Genomic DNA, 22,170 nt, shown 5'->3' on the forward strand with positions numbered 1-22,170 from the left:
GTCGAGTGTAGAAGGTTTATTAATGCATCTTTTTCTTTTTTAAATAATTTTAATAAATCTTTCCTAAGAGTAGTTTTTGAAGTGAACTGTGCATTAGGATTGTGTACAACCTTAATATATCGTTGCCAATTAGGATGCTCTACAAAACTAAGTGGTTGATCTAAAGCAGCTATCATTCGCGCAACTTCCATACGATCTACTTGCGGATCGTATTTCCAAGTGGTTAGACCACCGGTTGCGCGATCAAAAGATAATTGTGTTTGGCGGAGTTCAAGTCCGCTAGATTGGCTAAGCTTTTAAAGATACTTTTCGGAGTGTCGTCTCAAGTGTGTGGTGCCGTGAATAGTGTCACCTTGTAATTTAGATAAACAATATTTACACTGAGCTGTATGTTTAGTGTTACCTTCATTATCCATCTCGTCAATTATGTCGAAGTAATCTCAAACTGTCGAGGTACGCTTGCATTTCTCCTGGAGGTTGCAACACTTGCCGACGTAGACGCAGATGCAGTCGCACTCACCGCTTCTCCACGCCCACTATTGCGACCACGACCTCCAGTACGTCCACCATGGCTCGGATTAATAGATTCCAGCGTAACAAACTCATTAGTGGGAAATTGCCCTTCTTTTACATTGTGTTGGGCATCAACGGGAATACCACTATAACCAAAAGGATCCATTATAAAAAAAATAAGATGAATTTGAGAGAGAGAGAGAGCTTTAGGATAATGTGATAGTTTTTAAAAAAATTGTGAGAGAGATTGAGAGAGATTGAGAGAAATTGAGAGAGATTGAGAGGGATTGAGAAAGTTTGAATGAGAAAAATGTGGGGGGATGGGGGGTATTTATAGAGAAATTTTGGAGTTAAAAAATGATTTTTTTTCAAAAAAAAAGGGATAAACGGCTATTTTTTGAAATTCGGGCAGGTCGGGCAATTCGGGTTTTCAGGTAAAATTTAAAAACTAGCCATTTCGGGTAATTCGGGCAGTCAGACAATTCGGGTTTTCGGGCAGAATTCGGGTAAAAATTCAAAAAACTAGCCGTTTTCGGGTATTCGGGAAGTTCGGGTAGAATTCGGGCAAAATTCAAAAAAAGTAGCCGTTTTGCGTGAATTCGGGCAGGCGGGTTCGGGCACACGAATTTTCGGGTCGGGCAGTTCGGGCATGGTCAGAAAAATTCAAAAAAATTCCGGCGGACGGCAGTATACGGCGATTCGACGGCGGCGGGCAAGAGAGTCAATGTCAAATTCGGGATGCCCGACCCGAACCCGAAAATCTAGCTTGGGCGGGCGGGAAATGGGCTTGCCCGCCCGAGCCCGAAAAAATTCAGGCTTCGGGCAGCCCGACAACCCGAACTTTCAGCACAACGTGTCCATCCATCAATTGAATGGTTTGTGATTTTTGTGATCATTGATCTATAGAATCGTACAGTTATAGTTAATACGAACCATAGTACATTAGTACTACACGTTCACCTTATATGAATGGAGGAAGATTGAGCCCAAAATTTACATCACCTAAAATTTTAGACAATTTTAGACTTCGTTTGCTTCGCAAATTTAAATTTTCAATTCGAGTTAAAATATGATATTTTATGAGAATTTTTAATCATAGCAGAAAAAGTTAGATATGACATTTTTTGACAGTTTTTAACTGTAGAAACCTAAAACTAAAAACTCGAATTAGTGAAATGAACGAGACCTTAAAAATACCCATTGAAATAGAATCTTTTTTTTTATTTTTAAGATTATTATCACTGATGCATCCCGAATTTAAGGCCTGAACATTAAAAACTCTCATTTTGCTCTATGAACTTTTAATTATTTCCACCTAATCCCTTTTGTAACAATTTTTGTTAAAAATAGATTAAAAAAAAAGAAAATAATGCAGTAACATAATCTTTTTATTTGGATTTTTGTTAAAAAAAAAACATATACAAACCACATAACTACACATAACCTCCACTTTTTCCGTCTGATTTTAACAAAAATTACAAAAAAAATGAGTTAAGTGAGAACAATTCAAAATTTATGAGGCAAAGTGATAATTTTTAAAGATGAGAGAGCAAATTATGAATGACCCTAAAGTTCATAGGTACTAGTGAAAATAATCCTTATTTCTATCCCCTAACATTAACCCATATATTCATACATTTTAGACTAAAATTAATTTATAGATATAGTTTTTTAAAATGATGCTCTTAGTAAGTCAGATATTTAACAGAGATATAATATATAATTTTCTCTAAAATTTTTAATTTTATACGAAGGAGCTTAATATATAAATTATACATACTTGAACGTTAAATTTTATTAAAATCAAATCAAAATTAAAATATATCTAAATTAATATACACACAGGTTAAAACTTAATCTATTGATGAGAGGATGTTTGTTTTCATACTTTACTATAAAATTCTCTAATACGAAAGCAATAAAGCTTCTCTTTTTAGAGGAAATTATTAAACTGGGGCAAAAAAAAAGAAAAAATAAAAAAAAAGAAGCTTTCCTGAAGTATCTCTTTCAATTATGCATTGAAAGGTCTCTTTCAATTATGCATTGAAAGGTCTCTTTCGACGAAAAGTAAATAGTAAAAGAAGAGACGTTTGGTTCATAAATTAAAATTATGTGATTAAAATTATTTTTAATTTATATATATATTTTATGAAAAAAATATTATAATAAATCATAAATCATGATTCAAATTATGATTTGAATCCTTCAATCAAACGTCCTTAAATTTTCGTAGAAAAGAAAAAGAAAAGAGCAAAATATCGAGAAGAAATCATATAAAGGAAGGATTGCCTGATATTTCTGGTACTGTGTGGGAGAGGACATATATATATATATATATATATATATATATATATACACGCACATATATATATATATGTATGGCCTATTCCTATACATACATATATAGACACTCACACATTGGATTAGGCTTTGGAGTGAAGCGAGAGAGTAGGGCTGAGATTGGTACAATGTACAAACCAACCAGGAATCGACACCGTCTTCTCTTGGAACGAGGTTAACTAAGTAGGCTGAGTCTATAGTCTAATTAAAACTTTAACTTTTATGGGTATGATCATCATATGATGTAGGATACTATTCTCATCAGGCCATTTAGTACTACCACAGATATCAAATGATCATGAAGCACATGACCGAAACTCAAGTAAGGGTGACAAAAACTTTTGAAGTGTACTTTTGGGGAGAGACGCACGGGTGTACATCCTCTTTCAATTTTTTTCAGCAAATAAACGGCTAAAGAAATATGGAGAATTTTACTGTAGAGTATGAAAAGTACTTTATCAGCTGTTCTTTATTGAAAACCGTGAAATCTGTATTAAGTTTTTGTCAGTTCTGTTGTATTCTTTTTCCTCACTATTTAAAAATTTTAACTATTAATATATTTTATATATTTTTTTTATATGAGGTGAATTTAATTTAATTTAATAATTAAAATTATATGTTTAAATTCATTAAATTGTTATTATTTTTTTAATTTAGAATAACATGATTTTAAAGTGATTTAACAGTATAAAAGTAAAGTTTTGTTTATTTTATTAATTAGAGTTTATAATTTAAATTTTGTTATAATTTTTGTTCACTTTATAAATTTAAATTTTTAATTTAAATTAAAATGTGATATTTTTAAAAAAAATTTAATTATAAAAATTTAAAATTTAAAATTTAAATTAATAAAATAAATGAGACTTGACAAAATTCTGCCGAGAAAAGTTTTACCTGAAGCATTGGTAAAAAGAAACGACCTTTTTTACGGTCAATTACCACTTGACAAATGTTGCAAAAATTTCAACATCTGAGGTCGTTTTTAAACACCACTGAACAAACAGATTAAAATCCTAACCGTTCTTCGTTCTTAATTAAAAATTTCACTTATTTTTTTCTTTATCAAATCCTGTGGCATTGCTAATTTAGTATTTTATTGTTAGATTATCGGACAGATCTTTCTATATAAAAAAATGCCATAAATCAGTTCTTACTCCTTAGTACTTATATTATTAGCTCATGTTAATAATTTGAACGTCAGTCTCATGGACATGGCATCACTTCGGTCTTTTTTCTTCTTTTTTTTACACTGGAAATAATTTCATTAAAACAACGTCCGAAAGACAACAGGAGAGAAGAGGAAGAACAACTGAGCAACACAAACGCTCAAACCGGAGCCAAAACGACACAACACCAGGGCTGTTGCATCACTACATTGTTGATTTGTGGGACTGTCATCTCTCTATAATTGCAAAATTTCGTCAACTTCAATGTTTTTATTTTTATTTTTTAAAACAATTATTCTCTTTGCATCACTATGGTGTCCATGTACTTGAGGGATTATTTATTATTATTTTTTATAGCAACGTACGTCCGTTTAGTTGCTAATTCGAGTTGAGATGTGATTTTATATGAAAATTTTTTACTGTAATAAAAAAATTAAATATGACTATTTTTAAAAAAAATTTACTATAACAAAATTTAAATTTTAAATTCGAATCGATAACGGACCATTTTACAAAATTCACCGACCCCTAGCTTCTCATAAGAGAACTGAGAAAGGAGATGTACTGGATTTTTGGGCGGCATTTTTTTTGCCACATTAGTACTTCTTTTGCTTGAAAGAGCCCTCAAACGTCATTTTCTAGAAAAATGATGGGGAATAAACTAGAGTAGGCTCTTTTTTTTTTTTTTTTTCTTGATCAAAACTAGAGTAGTTGTGCAACAGAAAAACAATTCAAATTCAAACAATCAAGTAAAAACGAACTAAATCGATGATATAAGATTTAGTTTAAAAAAACAAAAACACAAAAAGATTGTACCATAAAAAACGCGATATAGTGAAAAACAAGATTGTAAGGGATTAACATACATTAAACTTTAATTATCTCCTCAAAACATGGACAGAAGGGTAGATTTGTTAAGTCGATCTTTTAAATCCCAAAAAAAAAAAAAAATCAGCCATATTTATGATATTTGAGGGGATGAGTTCCTAAAACTCTCGGTATTTTTTGTGGTTGCAAGCGTAGTTTAACGGTAATTTTACACATGATTCCATTTTAAGGTGACGAGTTTAAATCTCCCATCTCCTAAGTAAAAAACTCTTGGTGTTTTGATGGATACGTTTACTTTGTGTTGTTTTTTTAGGAATTTCACAATCATATTATGTTTTTTTTCATTCCACCTAAATCTTCATTTTTAACAAAAGTTGATCAGATTTTGTAAAAATACCATTTTTACAACAAGTTCAACCAAATTGATCAAACTTAAGGTGTTTAGGTACTTATCTCTTTTATAAATCTCAACCACATTTTAAAACAGTTGAATTAGAGGAATAACTCTTTTAGAGAGTTTGCATTCAAGTACGACACTTTTATACATAATTTAAGCCTCATTTACATATAAAAGTTGTACAAGGAATAACTAGACTTCAAAAGATGATACGCAACCTAATTTATACTTTTAAAACATATCCCACAAACAAACCACTTGTAATAGTTTTAAGAAAATATCACACATGAAAAAATTTATGAGAGTGAAGTTGAAATATAGCAATATTTAAAAAAAAAGATATTTTAGAAATAACAAAAATTACATAATATTATTTTAATGATATTCGTATTTATATTACATAGTAACTATTTTATTGATAATATTTTTTTCTGAAATATTAATTTTTAGTTTTTTCCATTTATAAATATTTTACTTTTTTTGGCTATATTTCAACACGACTGACTTCCATCAGAAAACAAGACTGACGAAATGTGTCAAAAGGCCAGGCCTTAGCCCATTCAGGGAATATCGCTAAGCCCAAAACGTCGGACTTGAGCCGGGTTGGACTGCTCCGTTTAACACGCGCGCGAAAACATTAGAAAGAATCGAAAACCACCAATCAACAAATTCTTTTCAAGCAAAAATACAGGTTCTTCAAACTCTAGTTCGGCAGTTATGTTCTGAGCTCCAACAACTTTTGAGCTTCTAAAAGCCTTCGAACCATATTCGATCCCAGAGAAATGCCGATCCAAAACATCATCGGAAAGCTCAAAACTATCAAAAGTCTTCACCCGCCAAAACCATATCTTCAAATCGTTAATGCCATTTCGAAAACTCCCATGTTTTCACCTCCAAAAACCATGGACACCACCGCCATTTCCTTCCTCTCCCATCTCGACCTCAACTCTTTACACCTCATTCTCTCCGACCCAAATGTCCGATCCTCCGTATGTTTCAAATTCTTCAACTTTCTCGTCAAAAACCGATCTTTTGTCTCCGTCAAGCCCGATCTTCAAGCCCATTTGACCCTCATTTCCAGGCTTCTCAAATCGAGAAACTTCTCCCAAGCAGAGAATCTCTTGAGGTCAGTGTCGGTCGGTGAAAATTGTGACTACCCATTTCCTGTTATTGCTTCTACGGTTTAGATTGTCTGCAATGAAGCGAGAATCAAAGCCAAGTTTTTTAATATGGTGCTTAAAGTTTATTCGGATAATGGCCATTTTGATAGAGTTTCGGAGGCTTTTGATTACATGAAGAGTAACGGCATTGAGATTGACGAGAGGACTTGTACTGTGCATTTGCTCGCTCTTAAAAGAGCTGATAAGGTTCAAATGAGCTTAGATTTTTTGTATCGAATGGTTGGAATTGAATCCAACATGAAGGTTTCTGAGTATTCTTTAAGTGTTGTGGTTGATGGGTTCTGTAGAATTGGAGAGATTAAAAGGAGTAGGGAGTTAGTAGAGGAGATGATTGATAAAGGCACAAAACCAAATGTTGTGACATTTAACATAATGTTGAATGCTTGTGCTAAGAGATGGAGCTTTGGGGAAATGGATTTGGTCATGCTTTTGATGACAAAGGAAGGTGTGGGATTCAACACCAACACTTACAAAATTTTGATTGATGGATTCACTAGCTCCAGTAGAGTTAAAGAAGCCCAAAGTTTGGTGGAGGAGATGCATGATAAAGGACTAAAAGTTGAACCCCACTTGTGCAATTTGATTATTAGTAGCTTTTGTAGAGTGGGTTGTACGGAAAGTGCATGTTTGTTATTTGATGAAATGGCTGAGAGAAATGTGTCCCAAAATGCCGATACGTACTCGGCTATAATATGTGGTCTTGCCAAGAATGGAGAGATGGGGAAGGCAATGGAATATGTGAGGGAGATGCAGGACAAGGGAATTGAACTCGACGGCGTTATGTTCAATACCTTAATCGATGGTTTTTGCGAGAAAGGGATGATCCGAAAAGCTTATGACTTGCAACTTGTGATGGAGATGAGAGGTTTGAGTGCTGATGTATCTGTGACTAACAAGATAGCAATTGGGTTGTGTAAGTTGAATCAAGTTACAGAGGCAAAGAAGCTGTTGAATTTGATGGTCAAAAGGAGTGCGACTACTGAATTGGCGAGCTTCTCGTCCTTGGTCAATATTCAAAACGAAGAAGAGGGTTTTATGAATGTGGAAGCTAAAGTTTACCGATAAAGCAAGACTTACGACGTCCAGCTTCGCAGATTGATGATCAACTAAAATAGAGAATGCTGCAAGTATAACCCGCATGTTGGTGAATTTCATCAATGTTTTGAAGCTTGTCAATAACTTTAATAGCAAGCAAGTCTTATTTTGAACTGAAAGGAATGGTTGATTAGGCTGCTTCGTGTAATACTTTTTAAGATTCTCAGCTGGCTCCGCCACTGACAGCTATTTGGAAAACAACTTACCCTTGAACGGATTTCGTTCACCCATGCAATGGGCAACACTGCAATAAATCGCTTAGATTATGCTTTCAATTTCGTCATGTTTTGCCTTGTTGAAATACATATTTCTATCCATTGGTTGATAAGTGAATTTGTTTCTGAGGTTTGTATTGCCGCTATGGTGTTGGTTTCGGAGGGGTCAATTAGTAACAGTTTTAAATGGCTTTAGTCAATGATTCTTGGCGCTCACGAACAGGGTCAATTCAATATCCTCCCTCTCGTTTCGTTTAGTAAATTTTCACTGCAATACGATTTATGTTAATCTTTATCTATTTCTTAATGGCTCGAAAAAGCACCAATCAAAACCAAAATGGAAAACGCACTTCTATAATGGCCATCTCGATCCTTCAAGGAGACGTATGATTTATGGAGCATCTGTACACATGGAGCGATGAACATACATAGCTCCTGCAGACCAAATGGCCACTCCCCAAAATAAAACAATAAAAATAAATTTAAAAAAAGAGGGTTAATCTACAACAAGAGTACAAAACTGTTAGGCTAGCCCAGATCCTGAGGAGCCCCGGAAAGTATGGCTTCACTTATCACTGATCCATGCTTTCCCATAGCTGGAATGCTGAGAGACCGTTTTCTGGCTTTGGCATTGCCAGGAGATGGAACTCTCATCTCATTCTTCTCCCTAAGCAGGGAGGAGTAAGGGCACAGCGGTTCGGACAATGAATCGCTTTTGGTCCTAAAAAAGTTTTCTGTGTTCCGGCAATACTTGTCCCGTTGCCTGCGGGATGTTTGATCCCCGGAAACAGGGGCAATCTTATCCTTTGCTTCTTCATCTTCTGACCAATACCCGTTCTCCATCATATCCTGCATCGCCAAGTCATCATACTCTTCATCTGATTTCGTAGACTCCTCATCAACTGAGCCTACCTGTGAAACCGAAACAGGAAGAGAAAAAATGTCGTGAACTTTTGATATTTGGAAATGAAAAGACGCTTCACCCATGTAAGTAACCAATTCTTTAGTATGTATCCACAAGTTATGTCGGCTTCAGGCACTTTTCTATTCACTTGGATTCCATAGCAACGTATTCACTTTCTAATACATGATCAACGATGCACTCTATGTCCGGTAATTCTTTTGTGTCCTCTAATCTAAAGCTTACAACAGATTTTATAGAGGCCAAATTTAATAAATTTTACCTCTTCAGGGTCGTGTCTGTCAACGTCGTCACTAAGATCATCATCGCTGCCAGCCTCCGGCTGGTCATCAATCTCTTCATCACTTCCATGCACTGAAGTTTCTTCCTTGAGCTGAAGCCAAAAAAGACGAACAAAATCCCAAGGATGAGATAATGAAATCAGAAGATTGCATTCTACTGCTAATAAAGCCCACTTCACCCCCAGTTTCAACAATAACTCGTGTTTGGCAGCTCTGCTGTTCGATTAGATAATTCACTATACAAAACTTAGACAGAAAGTAACGAATTTGAACAAAAAGTGTTGAAGCGTACCTCCTTCGAAGGTCCATCAGACATCCTTGGTGAGCTGCAGCAAGACGAGTAATATCTACTACCAGTATCAGTCCCGTCAGCCCTTGACTCGTCGACACTCCCAGCACGACTAGTGCCACCATCACTGGGCCAAGCAGTAATCCCATAAAGGCCAAATTGAAGATTAACTTGTTCTGCCTTTCCAATCTGTTCTCGATTGACCAACAGAGGCTTTCCATTACCGTCAACAGCTTCGATAGGCCAAGCTTTGGCCACGGATCCATCAATATTAACAAGAGTTATAAGATGCCTAGATGAACCTTGTCTCTGAATCAGCTGAAACATTCCCTTGGAACTCAAAGAATTTGCTGCACACTGGTTTCGATATTCCTCATCTACCAGAGCCACTGTGTTTGTCGTGGGATCATAAAGTTGTTCCCCAGCCTCACGCCTACGAAGGCAACTGAAGACCGTCGCATGTATAGCTGCCACACTCTTGTCAACATTAGTATTTTTTATTTTAGGGACAAGATGCTTGTCAGCCCGCTTGCAAAGATATTCCTGGATTGTCCTGATGTTACGGATATACTTCACATATTTGTTCTTGGCTGGGTCCAGTGTCATATACTTTGCACGTACAGCAAATCGTTCCATGTGTTTCTCCTCATTTGTGATGTATATCATGAATGGTATGATTGAAGGATGTTTTTTCATCAGCCCCATCTGCAGACCAAGAATAAACATTTGTTTAGCATCGGCAGACAGAAACAAAAAGACGAGCGGAGAAAAGAGTAGAGAAAATGAAGCAAAACATAGGAACATAAGACGACTAACCATATACTTACCACAAAATTAAGGCTCAAGTGAACACCCTCAACTACCACTGATTCTTTCCTCTCTTCCCAAGCAGTAATTAGCCGATCAAGACTGTCAATTACCATCTCACTCTGTGCCTTAAAACCTTCAATAGCCATCTGCTTAGGACTGAGCAATTCAGTAGTACCAGAACCAGCCTCCTGTTTCTGCATCTCGGATATCCCAGCAGTAGACCCATCAGCTATATCCTCTTTGAGAAGTGTATGTGGTGTACCCGCCATTTTTTGAGCTTTCTTTTTAGCCCTTGCTTCTGCAACTGCTACAGGATCCAAGAACTCCCCTGCATGATAGGTTGAAGCCCACAGGAGAGGATTTTGCTTCTCATCCACAAAACTTCTCATCATATGCCGAATTGAATCAGTTGATATCACTGTTGTGATTCCCAACCTACTACCCTGCAAGACAATAGAGAATTGAATACTTAAATTCTTGGCAGATAAAATAATGGAACAACAAAAACTCCATGTTTTCCATCTAATTTGGTAAACACATATTTCCTTTCTACGCATGCCAGATAAAAAAAATAATAATAATTGGCTTTATGAAAACATGAAAACTTAATCACAGATGTGAGCGTTAGTGAACTCAAATACCAGCAACGCGGACAAAGTAGATTTGCCGCAGCCACTAGCGCCACACAACAATACAGTAACAGATTCCTTCTTTTCTCTGATTCTGCAGCGACAAATATCATAAGATATCATAAACTGAAAAAAAAAAAAAAAAAAAAGAAGTCTTGCAAGGGGTGGGGAAAAAAAAGGAACAAGGCTACAGCTTTCGAGTTTACAAGGTCAATAGTTCATTATTAGAAACATAAACCTCAAAAGGAAACTGTTATAATGATCGATCTCATCAACATTCAACATTTCATCAGAGTCGAGTTTTCCTAGTATAAAATAATGATTTTTCTTTGTGATGCATGGTCATTTAATGAACGTTCTGGACCTGCTTATTGTGCAAGTTTTTCCAGAATTCAGATAATCATGAATTATAAGCAGCCAGACTGAAAAAGAAGCAAAACTTCCAATGCAAATCCAGATTACGGGGAAAAAAGACTGGGGATAAACTATGCTAACCTATGCATCCAAAGATAATGACGAGATTAGGATGAGTAGAAACTTAAGTCTACATGTATCTTCACAGAGATAGAGGGGGAAAACGAGGACAGTAATAGTGGCTACTCAACAAAGGGAGCATCGGTAAAAATTCCTCTTTTTCAAATACCAAGAAGTGACTAACACATGAATAACAAAGCAATCAAGATGACTCGGCAGACGTTCAAGTATGTGCTCATATACCCATGTTAAAAATTTACTGTCTTTTTGGTTAAAAAACAAAATTCACTTATATCTTTCTTCCCCTTTTTATTTATTTATTTATTTATTTTCCTTGTTATCTTATCTTCCGAAGAAACACATGCCTCTCTAGGCTGCTATAACTAAACCGTCAAGACCTCAAAATGAAGCCCACAGCTTTATGTAACGTTGAGGCAATCTGCTAGATTGTCAAAACATTTAAATGGAACTACTTCAAAATGTTATTGATAATACTAATAGCAGAAATAAAGGATACTTCCTCACCTGCATGCCAATACTAGGTCGGCCCTCTGGTTCGGACCAACATACTTATACTCAGCCAAAGCATTGCACACAATATTTAAGAAGGTTTCTCTCATAACAATAACAGTTGTGCGCCTTTTGTACAGTTCGAATGGTACACTTTTACCACTGCCGTCTTTCCTTGAAATGAACTGCTTGCCAGCCTCTGTGTCGGTCAAATCTGTGAGAAGAGCATCTTCTTTCTCCCACTTTCCAGTTGAATCATTGGAATCTGATTTTTCTTTCCCTTCTGGAAGCAAAGGATCAATGAACTTTTCGCTCCTTATCAACTCAAACACTCCTTGGCAAATCTGTCAGTAAAAACATTTATCTCGAATAAATGAAACAGCCAAGTAGAGGAACATAAGAAATCACCAAGAGAACCAGTTTAATAATCCACCCACACGAAAAGGTAAAATTACTTAATTAGTCAAAACAACTATGTGAAGGGAACAATTGGATAATTTAAAAACATCTAACAATCTGGGCTTAAGGTGTTACTTGCAAGATCCAATAACAAGTCAGGGTAAAATAAGAATAAATAAGGTCTTGTTCATTTCACCAATTCGACTTTTTAGTTTTAGGTTTCTACAGTTAAAAGCTCTCAGAAAATATCACATCTAACTTCTTCTATTACAGTTAAAAGCTCTTATAAAATGTCATATCTCAATGCGAATTGAAAACTCGAATCTACGAAGCGAACAAAGCCCAAGTCATTCATCAACCAGCTAAAAAGCCTACTGTAAAATGCATTAACGAACATGAGTTCTAAAAAACAAAAAGAACAAATGTTCATAAACATTTAAGAGACAAAGAAACAAAATGTTTCTATATGCCAATTAAGGAAAATTGGTTTAATCTGCCAGTCCAAGCTGCAATCACTTGGTGTGGTCTCCCTATATCAAGGCGAGGCAGAACAGACTGTGCCCCATTTCCATGACGCGTAGGGTAAGCATAGAAATGTACATATCGAGACATTCAATGGCAACAGTGAGTACTTTAATTAGTAAAACAAATTTCAGCAACCATCTGAAGGACAAAAAATGAATGGAAAAAAAAAAAAAAAAAGAGCCAATGAGAACAAGACAGAAAACGAGCTAGGCGGTCGTGTACAACAAAAACAAAAAACTTCCCCAGCCGAAATGAATTTTAACCGGTCAAGTTGAAGGCGACACGAGAACAGCGCAACAGATATTTAAATATATACATATGTGAGAGAGAGAGAGAGAGAGAGAGGACCAATTCTGTGATAACAACATTGGACACTCGGAGTTTTTGAGACGAGAATAACCTTGGCTAGACCAGACGTATTAGCGGGACTAATCCACCGACCAGAAAGTGGCATAAATCTTTTGTTGACCGGTACTTAGATACAAATTAAAAAGGAAAAAGAAAAAAATTAGGCAAAACATTCAACAAGGCTACGTGACCATTAAGACTTCTGACTTCCAACTGTGAAATTCGGAACTTTCATAGAACACGTTCCATGCAAATCCAGATCTGAAACCGCAAAAGAAAATACCCTTCTAAGAAAAAGATCAAAAAAAAAAATCAACAACCGAATTGTGATCTCCCTAAAGAAAAATTAAGCCGAATTAATTCCGATTTACAAATCCAAAAAAAATCGATACAAAATCAGGCGATCAATTTCAATGCATCGAATTCGAAACGAGAAATCAGAAAAACAGAGTAGAAGAACATGCCTTGAAGGCATGACGAGCTTTGCAACCCATGAGCTGCAGAGTGCTCTGCAGAACGGAACGCGTATATCGAAACGACTCTTTTCCATTATCTCTCTTGTCCTCTTCGTCCACCACCACTATGTACAGTATTACCTTGGCCACCTCCGTCGTCATCTCTGCACAAAACCAAAAACAAATCCCCAAATCACATAAATATCCATGGAAAACTAAATCATCGAGCACAAAATTCACGCCTCTGAATTATGAATCCAAACAAGAGAAAAAGACATGAAAACGAACGGATTGGACTACAATGCCGGTCAACAATGCGAGAGATAGGTGATAAATCGAACCTGAAAAAGGCGGTTGCGGAGACCGGCGAGGAAACGGAGCGATTGATCAAGAGGAAGAAAGCTGAATGGTGGCGAGAGCTTCAGAGAAGGAAAAGTAGGGTTAGAGAGAGAGCGTTAGAACTCGACATTTTTGAAGAGGACGACGATCTCAGAGACGTTTCTTCTGTTCTGTCACCTGTCTTCCACGCATCGCACAGAGCGACCCTCCACGAGTCCTCACAAGAGCACACTTTCTTTCTCTCTCGTCGTCTCGTCCTTCTCCGTTTCTCTCTCTCTTTTTCTCTCTCTAAGATCCGAGCAAAATTACAGATTTCGCCTTCGACCGGTGCGGAAATAACAAGTGCCTGTGCACGATAGAGGAACGCGGCAAGGGTTAATTTTTATAAGGAAGGTGGGTGGGCCCCGAGAACTGGAAAAATTAAAAAAGAGGTCTAAAAGGAAAATAAAGATTGTTTTTTTTTTTTTGAAGAAAAATAAAGATTGTTTTTTGTTTACACTTATATTTTGTAATCTTATTGCTGAAGAAAAATCAAAAGTCAAAAATGGAAATATGAAAATACATTATCATATTAGTCCGAGGGAGAGACTCACTAATAGATGCATAAATTAGCAAAAGATCCGCACGTTGCTTAAAAAATACTGTTATATTATACGTTTTTGTTTCTTTTTTTTTCTTTTGTTTTCTTTTGTTTTTTTTAACTACAAAATAGAAATTTTTAAAAAAGTTAATAATAATAATTAAAGAAGTTGAAAATCTTTAATTATATATACCGTAGATCAAATGATTTAAAAGAAGTTATATTACTTAGTTTTTGAACATTTTTAAGTGGGTCTGTTACTTTTAGTTTATAACTGAATTGATTAAAGATAAGTGGGTCTTACCTTGTGGTCAATCTTTTTGGATTTGGTATTTTTTGATATATTGTTGTGACAATTGATATTTGTGATAATGGTATTGAAATATGGACATCTTCAAATATTTTTGAAACAATTATAGTTATTTTTGCTCCCCTTTCGTTAAAAAAAACTTGCAAGATTTTTTTTGTCCTTTTAACTGAGCAATGATTTGTGAAATTACAAATGAATCAGTAAAGGCTTCATCAATTGTTAATGCTCATCATTTATTAATGTAGAGCATGGTTTTTTTTATCAATGTTTGTGCTGCTCTTCCAACCACTAAAGTAATTTATAGTTTAATTTATTTAAAAATGTGTGACTTTATTTTACTTTAGTGTATTTTTATTTAATTTTATTTTTTATTCAAATTATTTATACTATTATCATTTGAGAGGCTTTGAAAATTTAGCTCAAAATGATATTAAAATGGATAAAATCGGACCACAAATCATCACCTTTCTTTTTCAATTTTTTTCTTTTTTAGTCTTTGTTTATTTTTATCCTCAAACGTGCGCTACACACACATGATTAATTTAAAATAACGGCTAAAACAAATTGTTTAAAAAAAAAGTAAAAAAGATGACATAAAAGAAAATAAAATAATAAAGGGAGAAAATCTTAAGCAAAGAGAGAAGGAAAGTAAACTAACTTATTTCGTTGTTTTTAAAATCAATTATATTTTATTTTATTTGTTTTTATTTAATTTGACGTTATTTGATTTAAATTTAGCATATTTTTATTTAGTTTTATTGTATTATTTATGGTATTTTTATTTAAGTAATATAAAAAATTTGACACAAAACGGTGGTAAAACATACAAAATTAAACTCCAAATCAATTCAAAATAATAAATTACTATCATAAAAAATAAAAATCTAAAAAATATGAAACCGTTCGATCAAAAATTTTGAAGGCTGTGATTCGCGCATGAAAGGCACGCGTAAGAGAATCGCGTTCAGTGGGGGGAAGAGGGCGGCTTTGCAGTGGTAGGCCTCGCCACTTTTTCCTTCGGCCAGCCGGGCGTCGACACGTGGCAATCCTAGAGTGAAAGACGTAAAAGCCATGCACAGGGAAGGGAAAAGATAAGAAAAAATGGTAAAATTGACAATTCACACTCAAAGAATAAGGGACATAAATGGAACTTTGAAAATGTTATTGTACAATGAATAGTGAATTATCAGTGTGTGAATTGTGAATCTTTTATCCCTTTTAGTATATATAACTAGCTAAAAGCCCACGCATTACTGCAGAAAATACTGTTGTTATATAAAAAGTTATAAATTTTTATAATATAAAAAATTTGACACAAAACAATGGTAAAACAAACAAAATTGAACTCCAAATCAATTCAAAATAGTAAATAACTATAATAAAGAATAACAATTTTAAAAATAAACCGGAAATGATTTGAAATCGTATGATCAAAAATTTCAATGGCAGTGATTCGCGCGTGAAAAACATGCGCAAAAGAAGCACGTTTAGCAGGGAAAAAGTGCAGCTTCGCAGTGGTGGGACCTGCCACTGTAAAACCCAAAATTTATTTGGGGTCAATTTGTAATTTTTAAAGATTTAAGTGTGAAAATTTTAGAAATCTGGGCCAGAATTCGAATTTAAGAGAAATATGAGCGTCAAAAATGAAAATTTTGACAGTCAGCATGCCCAACCTGTCATTTAGTGCCACTTGGGCGTGTTCCTCATCCTCACAAATCAGAAAACCCTCATTTTCCCTCTCCTCATTTTCTCTCATTTTCTCTCATTTCCTCTCCTTTTCTCCACGCACGGCCGACCCACCTCCAGCGAGGTTCCGGCGTCCGTTTTTGACACCTCCCGGCTCATTGGAAAGATCTCGTCGAGCTGAGTCCGGATTGGTGTCTTCCAGCCGCCAACTTTGCCGGACGACGCCACACTCGCCGGCCAAAGTTTCAAAAAACACCCAAACTTCCAATCGTGATATCTTCGCCGTCCGGTGTCCGATTGAGGTGATTCCGGTCCCAATAGACTCAGAGCGAAGAGACAAAGAAAACCATACTAGCAGCACGGCTTGATTCTAACCGGAGGGCCGCCGCCCGTGGTGGTCAGATTTCTCCCCGCCGCCGCCCTCATACCTCCCTCCTCCGGCTGCCGTGAACGACACCGCCCAGCTCATTAGCTTCAGAGGGAGCCGATGAGTCATTCTGGGCCACCAGCCGTGGTCACCGCCGTTGGCTTGCCGAAAAATGAGCAGCCACCGCCGTGAGAAAAATGGGAGGATGGTTCCGGTGATCTAGCCGTTGGATCCTCGTGATCTTGGTGTCAAAATACTCAGAATCTCACGGGTAATGAAAGCCCTCAATCAATTTTGAAGATCCGTGGCTGAAAAACAAAGATTCAAGACTCAAAATTTGACCGGAATTGAGGATCTCGATCCGTGTTGTTAGAGGCCGAATTTGGTAAAATTGACATCGCCATTGGATTCAGAACTATTGATTTAGGGGGGGTAGGACCCAAGTCCGCCGCGGGGTTCTTCACCGGGAAGTTCCGCCGCCGCCGGTGGCCGAATTCCGGCGAAGCTTCGTTTCTCAGCTTCTCGACTTCCAATTAACGATCCGTTTTGAGGTAGGGGTCCTATTACTTAACTTTTGTGGAATTTTATTTAATTTAATTTATTTTGTTAAATTTTATAAGATTGAAATTGTATATCAAACTTATTTATTACTGTTATACGACATGACTTGAAACAGAACCATTAGGGGGCCCGTCCTGTAATGTACAGCGTGGCCAAGAGATTTTGAGATAACTTTGGAATCTGACACAAAAGCATGGTTAGGAGAATGTAAACCGGACACGATAGTGAGATAGTATGCTAACAGTAGGTGTGACCGTTCACCATCCCTGGGTGTGAACCCGAAAAGGTAAAAGAGGGGAGAGGTGATGACGCTCTCCGGGGTTGAGAATCCCCAAGGTTACTGTACAGTGGTTGCGTCTTGGTGAGGGCTCGGAACGACAGTTCACCCTTGCCCGTGGTTCGAGAACTAATCTGGTAGGGACGCCGAGATAGAGCTCCTTGCTATCAGTGCCTCTAAATCACCGCGCCCTTCGGGGGTTTTTCATCACGAGCGTACAGATTGGGTTATCTCACTGATACTGATCATCTGACTCATTATACATAAAACATAAAAACTACTAACCATGCAGGTTTAATTGGAAAACTAAATAAAACTAAAGGTGAGTAATAGTCCTCCTACTGAGCATTTCATGCTCACCCCTTTTCTCTTCCCATCCCCAGATGGTGTGCAGTGTAATCTTTTAGACGAGGAGTAGACGTCTCACAGTGTGCACGTGTTGGAGACCTATCCCTTCTTTTGGTCTTCTTCTTTTATGTAAGATTATGACTGGGTTGTTTTCAACATAAATGTGACTGATGATGGTTGTATTATTTTAGTATTTTACTTGGTGCTACATTGTACTGTGGATTTCTGGTATAATTTTCTTTGTTGAGTTGTGATTTTAATCATGAGTTTTTCGTTAAAAGTCCCATGGGCACTTATCGTTTATATTTCAGGAGCTATATTTTATTTTTATTTTCGTTTATCCCTCGTATTTTATTCTTATTGCGTAACCCCCACCTAGGGGTGTTACAGCCACTTTTTCCTTCGGCCAGCAGGTGTCGACACGTGGCAATCCTAGATCAAAAGACGCAAAAGTCCATGCACAGGGAAGGGAAAAAGAGAAAGAAAAAATGGTATAATTGACAATTCACACTCAAAAGACAAGGAACATAAACGAAAATTCAGGATTGTTACTGTACAATAAACATAAAATGTGAGTGTGTGAATAGTGAATCTTGAGGCTCTTTTAGTATATATAACTAGCCAAAATCGCATTCGTTACTGTAAAAAATATTGTTGTATTATATAAAAAGTTAGAAATTTTTATAATATAAAAAATTTGGTACAAAATAATGGTAAAACATACAAAATTAAACTTCAAATCAATTCAAAATTGTAAATAACTATAATAAAGAATAAAAATTTAAAAAATAAGCGTAAAAAAAGCGCATTCAACGAGAAAAAGAGAGCAACTTCACGTGGAATAAGGACTCTCAAACATAACAAAGGAATATAAGGGGAAAACAAAATACTCTTTTTGTATGGGAGTTTCGGAATTTTACAGAGTAGATTGGTTCGTTGATTAAAAAAATTTGTGATTGACTCTTTAAATTTTGAAATTAATTGCATTGCCGGTCATTTGATCACATCCATTAAATATTGAACGATTTTTGAGGCGTGATTTGGATGTGAGCTTCTAATTAGGCATTGATGGTCTTTTTTATTCAAATTCGGAGTAAAGGAAAAAAAAAATAGCTCCACTTCTCCATCTCTTTCATGATCTTTCTCTCTCCAACTACTTGCAATGGCCTCCCATCTCGAAGAGATCTGGTGTCGCAGCGGCCTCCCACCCACCATGATCTTCGGCACTGCAATGCGGAGGCACAAAGGCTCACGAGGGGCGCGGCGGCTTTTCCTCCAGCGATGCTCCCTTTCTCACTCTCTGGTTTACTGGTTCTTAAGGCTTTTTTTTTTTTTTTTTGAAGAAGAAGAAAATGACTACTAAATACCCCATTATCCATTCAACCAGCTTTGTAACGAATTTTAAAATTTAGAGAGTCGATTATATAAATTTTTTATTTATTGACCAATCCGTCAAATGCACAAAAATTTAGGGGCGTCTCATGTAAAAAAAGCAACCAAAAAAAAAAAAAAAAAAGGGCTTGATGAAAAGAAGATGGGGAAGGATTGGAAATATGATGGATATTGGTATGACTCATTAGGCCCGTGATAGTGCTTGATGAAAAGAAGATGGTGAAGGATTGGAAATATGATGGATATTGGTATGACTCATTAGGCCCGTGATAAACAACAGAACGAAAAATACAATAATGGACATACTGTAACCCAATAATTTATTTACCCTTGATAATCAACAATTTTGTCGGAACCGACAATTTACTTGAGTTGAAAAGAAAAGAAACCACGGCCCTACGACCAGGATATTTGTAAGCTTACTTGTATTGGACAATTGCTTCCATGGGTTTATCATTGTTATTATTCCATCAAAACCTTACAAACCATAGTTGATTATACTTTTTTTGTGCTTTTTTTTAAAGGTCAAAACTTTAAATTTTTGAAAAATCTAAAGGAATACCACGTTAACGAGTGAGCATATTAATATGTTTTTTTAAAAATAATATTAGGGATACTAATTAAAATTTTAATTTTAGTATTAATTAATTTTTGAATTGTCATTTTATTATCAGTAGATAAAACCTCTTATCATTAATTGATGTGGCATCTTTTAAACACTTATCAATAAAAAAAAATGACAACTCATAAATATATGAAAATTATGCAAAATTAAATAGTTGAATTAGGGGACACGTTCCCTTTTTTGTATTTGTATTTTTATTTAATTTTCTTAATTGACAAATGAATATAAAAATAACTCAAGTCACTAGCAAGAAAAGTAGATTTTCTTCAAAAAAATTAAATTAACAAAAACAAAGACAATTAAGTGGACTTATGAAGATATTAGATAGTCTTGGAGATAGCTGACTTAGGTCAGGCTCATCTCAAGCAGTTAGAGTCTCATTCTGTTGTAAAAAATAAAAATAAATAAATAAATAAATATTACAGCTTGGTGGTTATTGATAATTGTGCAGTTATTAGTCTCTAAGGCTCTATGTATACAATAACTACTCTCAGTTTAATGAAGAAGTTAATTGTCTGTGGTTAATCTAGCAATTGAAGAAAGCCGGCCGATTCCAAATTGTATATAAATCTCTCCAATTTAGTCTCGACGACTTTCTTACGAGATCGCAACACTTGGATTAAGATCCCCTCCCTATGGTCCTACTAATAATTAACAAAAAAACTAAATTATTATAATTTAAGGTAAATTGCACGAATGGTCCCCAAATTCTTTAAAATGTGATAATTTAGTCCCTAATTTTTTTTTTGACGAAACGAATATCAAACTATTTAAAAGGGTGCAATATAGTCATTTCTGTCAGATGCCGTCTAAAAATAACGGCATAATAACTTAAAATGGTGACATTATGGTCCCTTATTTCTTTATGAAGTGATTTTTTAGTCCCAATCGATTTTAATAGGTTAGGATTTGGTCCTTATTTTTGGACGGTATTTAACAAAAAAGACGACATTGCACCCTTTTAAATAGTTTATGGCTCGTTTCGTTAAAAACAAAATTTTTGAGGATCAAACTGTCACGTTTTGACAAGTTTAGAGACCATTCGTACCAATTATCCTATAATTTATAAGGAGCTAGGATATGTACTAGACTAGTTAAGTATTAAAAATAAAGAAATAAATAAGGCAGGTGGCTAAGTTTTACTCTCTTTAACCGTTTAATTTAAAACGGAATGAGAGTCGATAAAATCCTTTTGAAAGAGCTATTTCTTTACTCTATACATTTACATGAAAAAAAAAAGAAAAAAATATTGTATCATTATTAAAACACAAAACAAATTTCAAAACTTGAAAAACAAATAAGACATTAAACCCATACATATTTTGTAACATATGAATACATTCTACGTAATCGAGTCGGGAACGGGGACAAAGAAGCTTCCCCCATTCCCCCCACTCCCAACTCAAGGATTATTTTAAATCACGTGATAATTTTGTAGTAATATGGTAATTTATAATTAGTATAAAAAGTTGGGAATTTTTATACTAAGACGTGTCATTTTTAATCACTAGTAGCTGTTGCTGTTTTAACCCTTTAATTAATTTTGCAACTATATGAATTTTTACAGTAGCATTTATCATTTTTAATTATCATTTGGTGCTGTTATTTTAACAGTTTGATTAATTTTTCAAATGTTTGATCTATAATTGTAGTAGTTTACAATGCTCTTTAATGTGAACACTTATAAATTAGATAGTTGAAATCTTAATCTAGTGATTAAAACCATGGTATCCATCAATAATTAAAAATGACATATCCTACCTAAAAATTCCTAAAAATTAGGATCAAAATTTGCGCGTGATTATCAATACAAAGAGTGACCTTTGGACCAAACCCGGCCGTGGATTTGCGACATCTTTTACTTTATATTTGGTTGCATCTGTTGGGTTAGTATTGGCAAAGACTTTTGAGATTTGAGCGAATCAAAAAAGGAGTGTGAATATTTGCATTTGCCGCCTTCTAGTCCTTATGGATGATAAGGATTTCAATGCCAATTTCTCAACTTTATGTTAACGACTTTAACTAATCAAGGACCTACAATGGGATTCCAATGCAGTTGGGTCCTAGGGGCTATGATACGAGGTGAGCGTTTTCATTGATCGTGTTTGAAATTGATAATGTTTTTATTTTTTACGTTTTTTAAAAAATAAAAAATAAAAACATTTTTAAAACAACATTTTGTGTAATAAAGATAAAAAACAGAAATAAAAATAATTTTTTAATTTAGTGTAAAATGAGAGAGAAATAAAAAATAATTTTTAATCATTTTTCATTTTTTATTTTTGTTTTTTCCTCTCTCGAATAAAGA

The 22,170-nt window shown here is 35.2% G+C and overlaps 2 protein-coding genes across 5 annotated transcripts; one reads left to right on the forward strand and one right to left on the reverse strand.

Annotated features, from left to right (window-relative positions):
• The first annotated feature begins 5,997 nt into the window (after positions 1-5,997).
• LOC21390888 (pentatricopeptide repeat-containing protein At2g28050) lies at positions 5,998-7,716 on the forward strand. Its single transcript, XM_010111168.2, is given in 1 exon segment — positions 5,998-7,716. A coding segment is annotated over 1 exon segment (1,464 nt). The 5' UTR covers positions 5,998-6,026; the 3' UTR covers positions 7,491-7,716.
• A 357-nt stretch (positions 7,717-8,073) lies between these two features.
• Positions 8,074-14,051, reverse strand: LOC21390889 (P-loop NTPase domain-containing protein LPA1 homolog 1). 4 transcript variants are annotated; one of them, XM_024174183.1, is made up of 8 exons: positions 13,719-14,051; positions 13,387-13,541; positions 11,666-11,994; positions 10,679-10,760; positions 10,055-10,480; positions 9,231-9,932; positions 8,920-9,030; positions 8,074-8,647 (listed from the first exon to the last, which is right to left on the reverse strand). In XM_024174183.1, exons 2-8 carry the CDS (start codon positions 13,537-13,539, stop codon positions 8,264-8,266), a joined length of 2,187 nt encoding a protein of 728 aa, XP_024029951.1. In that variant the 5' UTR covers positions 13,540-13,541; positions 13,719-14,051; the 3' UTR covers positions 8,074-8,263. The 4 variants fall into 4 exon arrangements, with proteins under 4 accessions (XP_024029951.1, XP_024029950.1, XP_024029952.1 ...); XM_024174182.1 differs by lacking the exon at positions 13,719-14,051 and adding an exon at positions 13,114-13,183 and having other exon boundaries at positions 13,387-13,537; XM_024174184.1 differs by lacking the exons at positions 13,387-13,541; positions 13,719-14,051 and adding an exon at positions 12,975-13,182.
• Positions 14,052-22,170: the final 8,119 nt, after the last annotated feature.

Source organism: Morus notabilis, unplaced genomic scaffold (assembly GCF_000414095.1).
Source record: "Morus notabilis unplaced genomic scaffold, ASM41409v2 Scaffold520, whole genome shotgun sequence".
NCBI classification, from domain to species: Eukaryota; Viridiplantae; Streptophyta; class Magnoliopsida; order Rosales; family Moraceae; genus Morus; species Morus notabilis.